The following is a 5,376-nucleotide window of genomic DNA, read 5'->3' on the forward strand; positions in this document are numbered from 1 at the left end:
CCCCGGGGAGGGGGCCGGGCCAAGCGGGACACGCCCCTCCACCCTCCAGCCCGCCTCCCGGGCCCCCGCAGCGCGCCCAAGGCTCGCCCCCAGCCCGGGCTGTCCCAGGTACCCGGCCCGGCCGGCCTGACGCTCCCCACCCGCAGGGGTACCTCTGACGCGTTTGCTTTCCCCAAGATAATTCCCAGGCTCTGATCAGGGACCAGCCCCGAGAACCTGGCCTGGGCTCCCAGCCCACCCCACCACAGGAGCTAGCGGTGGACCCTCAGGCATTGCAGCCTCGCTCACTAACCCCCCCATCATCCCTAGGGGTGAGCATTCTTAGCAATGACACTCGCTAACCTTTGGGTGGCCTTGGAGCCCTCTGCAGTTTACGAAGCATTTTTCATAAATGATCACATTTACTCCACAATCTATTAAATGCCAATTATTAGGTCCCTCCACTTTACAGGTGCAGAACCTACGGTTCAGAGGAGGGGGCGGGGCCTGCTGCTTTTGACTCCTGGTCCAGGGCCTGTCCCCAGCTCACAAAGGGGTGTGGATAGCAGGGGGTTTAACCCCAGAGAGGCAACAGTCAAAAACCAAACCCATTGCCATGGAGTTGATTCTACTCATGGCGACCCTATAGGACAGAGTAGACTGCCCATAGGGTTTCCAAGGCTGTAGTCTTTATGGAAGCAGGCTGCTACATCTTTCTCCCACAGAGCAGCTGGTCGGTTCTGGTGGGGTGTAACCACTGACCTTTCCGTTAGCAGCCAAGTGCTTAACCATTTTGCCACCAGAGCTCTTTCCAGAGAGGCCAATGTGTCTTTATTTGGAAGCAGAGCGTGACGGGAAGATGGGATGGACACAGGCCTGGCTTACGCTAATGAGTATGCATGCAAGTTAGGCCCAAGGCTTGGGAATTTTTGAAAATTTTCCCAAGCAGAAGTTGGGTGGCCTGTGTGCCCAGCAAGACCCAGCTCAGTACATGGGGGTGGTAAGATGGGGGAGCAAATTGATTCACATGGGGACAAGATGGGGTGGTGGGGGAGACCCTTCCTGTTGTGACCAGGACTGTTAATACTAACCTGACCAAAAGCTAGAGAATAATCCCCTACTCAGACCCCACAGACTCCTCTTTCGGTGCTCCTGTGGTTCCCACAGCTCACTGATGAGGTGACAGAAGGAGAGGGCGGGACACAGGCCTCCTGGCATGGTGGCTGCCTGTGGCGCTCGATCCCTCCCTCCCCAGCTCCGGGAGGCCCGTTTTGTTTACCTCTCAGCACTGTGGTGGCAGCCAGGCCCAGGAGAGCCTTGGCCTCCAAGCCACGAGGCTCCTTGGGATGCCCAGCCTCCCCCAGTGATGCCCCCAGGACCCTGCCAGGAAAATACAGACCGTTCCATTTGTGTGCAGAGGGGATGGGAGGTTTCCCACAGAGCTGGGGGAGAGGCGCGGTGTTAGAGGACACTCAGGATGTCCTCTTCACTTTCACTGTGGGGGACAGGGACATCACAGACACCACCTGCCCTTCAGAGTCCAAGTTCTCCTCCCCACCAGTGGACTCCAACACCAGGCTCCTGATGAGGCCTTGGAAGGGAGGGAGCTGGCCAAGTGAGGGTCTCTGCTAAGCAGGGGCTGGGCCAGCTTGCCAGGGACACCTGGGAAGCACCACTGATTCATCAGCATTCATATTCCCACCCAGGGGCCCGTGCTTATGGGAATGTCCTGAGGGTGCCAGCATTAGGACCTCTCACTGCCACCTGGAGGCAGAGCAGCCAGTGGAAGCCATTCAGAGCTGCCCTGGGCACCTTCCTGGCCATAGGAAGACAGGGCTGTGATGGCAATTGCAGACAGAGCACGGCTGCCCTCAAACCTTCGTGGTCTCCAAAGGGGCCTGCTATGGGTCACTCTCCCCTACAGTGTGCGTCAGGAATGGCTAGGGTTCCACTAGGGCAGAGCTGAGTCTGCCATCTCAGGTGACCTTAATGCGACATCTGCCCCAGCCTAGAACTCTGGGACCCAGGGGAGGAGGTTGCCAGGCTGAGTTGGGGGCTCATCTCCCTAGTGACTACAGGCCTCACAGCCCCACTCCTCCTCTCCTGCCTGCCCGCCCACCTCCACCCCCGACCCCCCTCCTGCTTTGCCTGTCAGGGGATCCTCCTGATGCTAAGCTGTGGGTTCAGACCAGGGTTAGGCTGTTCTCTTCCAGAGACTCTTAATCCATTCCCCACCCCACTCCCAGCTTTCCTCCTCCCTCTTTCTGATCTTTCCCAGCTGCTTCTTCCTTGGGGAGGAGACACCCAGGCAACCAGTGGAAGGGCCGGCCCCTTGAGGTTCTCCACCTGGCTGCTGTGAGGGCAGTAGGGGGTGAGGGCAGACCTAAGCCCTTTCTGGCCCCTTCCAGCCCCTTCCCCAGGTAGTGGGGGAGCAGTGCCCCACTGGGCATGGAGGTCCAGGCAGAGAGCCTAGAGGTCTCTATCAGGTCTGGGGATGTTTGAAGGAACAAGATTTCAAGATAATTTTTTGGGGGGTGGGGAGGGCTTGGGGCAGGACTGAGGGAGAAGAGGTAATCACATTGGCGTTGCTGATCTGGAACAGGGGACATAGTTTGCCCAAGTTCAAGGGAGCAATAGCTCTAGCCTCAACCCGGGACTTCTCATAGAACACTGTCGCCTTCCCATAGCTCGGGGCAGATGGAGGCCTAACTGGCAGGTGTGAATCTCATTACACCATTTGGCTGGGGGTAGGGTTTTACATGCGCTCCTCTGAGCTGGAGTAGGAGACAGGGGATGGCCCCACTGATGCAGAAGTACAGTCTAGACAAGGATGCCCCTGTGTGGCCCCAGCGTGAACTCTGGGATAACATTTTTCCAATATCTACTGGAACCAAGGCACTGCCTCCTTCAACCCCCAAGTGCCTGGCTGCTCCCTCAGCTCCTGGGGTCCCCTCTCTAGCACCCCAGGCCACAGTAGCTTGATTTCTAGAATGGGAGGAAGGAAAAGGGATGATGGAGCCCAGGCCACTCTAGAGAGGCAGCCCGTGAGGAGGAGGGGCCAGGTCCACCAGGCAGCCCGCTAAGCGGTTAAAAGTTCTTACGTAAGCACCAGACCCTATGCAGAGCTGCCGGCTAATTCTCCCCGACCACCCCCGGCGCAGCTGTCAGGTCACCTCGCTGAGCTGCTGAGCACCAGCAGATGGGGCAGAGAAAGAAGTCCAAATCCTCTGGACCAGGACAGTAGATTGCCTTTCAAGCTGCGATACAATCCAGAGATTAGCCGCTGTCTGCTTTTCAGCCAGTCCCTGGGGGGCCGTGGTCAATATCCTCACCCTTCCTCCAGTGACCCTCATTCCCTTACAGACCCTAGCAGGGGTGCTGAGTCTTAGCCCCTGAGGTGGGCGGCGCTGGTGAGGAGGGTGGCGTCCTCATCCACCCCTGAAGCATCTGGACACCTACACCGGCCAGTAGGGCTGAGGACAGTTCCATGAGGGAACAACTAAGAAGGCGTACACAAAGTTGGACAGGCACTCCAGCGAGCATTGCTGGAACCCCAGAAGTTGGGGTCACTTGGACCAGGTGTTGTCGGGTGTGTAGTAGAGGTGCCACCCAGGACTAAGATTTTTGGGAGAGTTTTTACAACCTGCTCCCTGTCCTCTGCCCCCCCGTGCAACGCAGCGCCAAGCCCTTTGCCTAGAGCCCGCCTGCAGCGCCAACCAAAGGTGGGAGCGTGGCGTTTGAACCCCGATTGAGGGAGTGAGAGGTGAAGCGGCGAGAGGGCAAGGGTGCGTGGCCTGCCCTCCCTCCCCCGCCGCGTCCCCGGAGCCGCCGCGCTCTCCTCGCCGCCCGCCCCGGATGCGCCCGCGCTCAGCCCTAGGCGTCACCTCTCGGGCTCGTAGCCGGCCTGCAGCAGGCGGGCACTGTACCGCTGCGCCGCCGTCTCGCGTCCCGGGTGTTGCCGGGCTCCGGGTTCCGGAACCGCAGCGGCTCCGCCTCCCTGCAGCGGCGGCGAGAGCCGCCCCGACCCCGGTGGCGGCCGCCCCTCCATGCGGAGGCCGCGCTCAGGGCGGGCGGAGCCTCTCCGCCCGGAGGTTCCCGGGGGAGGGCTGGGGAGTGAGCGCCGCCGTGTCGGGTCCCGGGGGGGCGGGGCCTAAGTGTTGGGGCGGGCCCGAGGGCGGGGTCTGTTGTCGGGCGGGGACGAGGGGCGGGGGTCGGTGTGTCGGGGGCGGGGCTGAGGGGCGGGGCAGCCCCGAGGGGGGCCACCCGGCGTCGAGCTGGCTACGCCCTGACCGCGTTGCTTTTTTCTGCCCCTCGACGCGGCCTGCGGGGCAAGGCGCGCCTTTCCAGTTTCCGAGTCAGAGAGGGGATACCGGGAGGTGGAGGTGGGAAAGTGTCAACCACAGTGGAACTGAAAGGATCCCCGCCTCTTCGCCGCCGTCTGGACCTTCTCCTGGTCGGGTCTGAGGAAAGCTAGGCGAGGGAAGGAGCGCACAGTGGCTCCAGAAGCCGGGTGTTCTGCGTCTGGTAGCCTCCAACCTGGGTCTCTGCCTCGACTTGTGTGATTCCTGGGCTTCGTCCGAGCTGTGGCGTGGTTCGCTGGAGCGCCTCCCACCGGCGGCCGCAAATCTCCCTCACTAGGGCCAGATAGGAGGGGAGACCGTCCATCTCTCCTTTGGCCTCTCGAGGTCTCCGCAGACTCCACCTTAGACCCGAGAAAAACCGATTTTACACCGTCCTCTCCTGCCACTACCTGAGGAAGTAACAGACAAGGCTGCAGGCTCCTTAAGGGAAGTGCATAGTGGTTAAGAGCTACAGCTGCTAACTAAAAGGTCAGCGGTTGGAATCCACCAGGCACGCCTTGGAAATCCTATGGGGCAGTTCTACCCTGTCCTTCAGGGTTCTATGAGTTGGAATCGACTCGACGGCAATGGCTTTTTTTGGACCTATGCTTTTTTTTTAAATCTGACAATCTGCGGGAACAAATGGTAAACACTGAATGATTGTGGATTGCTGAGATGCATTCCAAGGAGGGAGAGTTATGGGTCAGGCTTTGCAGCAAATATCAAAGGAAACGGAATGTATGCAATAGTAAGAGCTTGGACTTCATGCTGCCTGATACGTTTTCCTGTACACATACACACCCACTCCCCAGATTCAGGGTTAAAACTGTTTCTCTGGCCCCCCGGCCACAAATGAAATCCTGTCACTGTGAATGTTGTGATAGACAAGATTTTGTATATAACAAAATTATTTCTATGTCCCTGTCCCGGCAGAAACTCAAAGAGGTAAAGGCAGACTGATCTAAATTGTGCACAGTGGTACAGTCATTTTTCTGGTCCCTATTTGTGAAATAATCACTCTTACACAAGAAAAGAGTCTATCCACAGGCTTACGACT

The 5,376-nt window shown here is 58.9% G+C and overlaps 1 protein-coding gene across 1 annotated transcript in view; it reads right to left on the reverse strand.

Annotated features, from left to right (window-relative positions):
• Positions 1–4,087, reverse strand: part of IMPDH1 (inosine monophosphate dehydrogenase 1) — a 15,569-nt gene extending 11,482 nt beyond the window's left edge. Inside the window, exon 1 of the mRNA XM_023737088.1 lies at positions 3,864–4,087. Coding sequence (XP_023592856.1) covers positions 3,864–4,027 — 164 coding nt within the window. The 5' untranslated portion in view covers positions 4,028–4,087. The remainder of the gene's footprint in view (positions 1–3,863) is intronic.
• Positions 4,088–5,376: the final 1,289 nt, after the last annotated feature.

The sequence above is a fragment of the Trichechus manatus genome, unplaced genomic scaffold, assembly GCF_000243295.1.
Source record: "Trichechus manatus latirostris isolate Lorelei unplaced genomic scaffold, TriManLat1.0 scaffold00097, whole genome shotgun sequence".
Classification (NCBI taxonomy): Eukaryota; Metazoa; Chordata; class Mammalia; order Sirenia; family Trichechidae; genus Trichechus; species Trichechus manatus.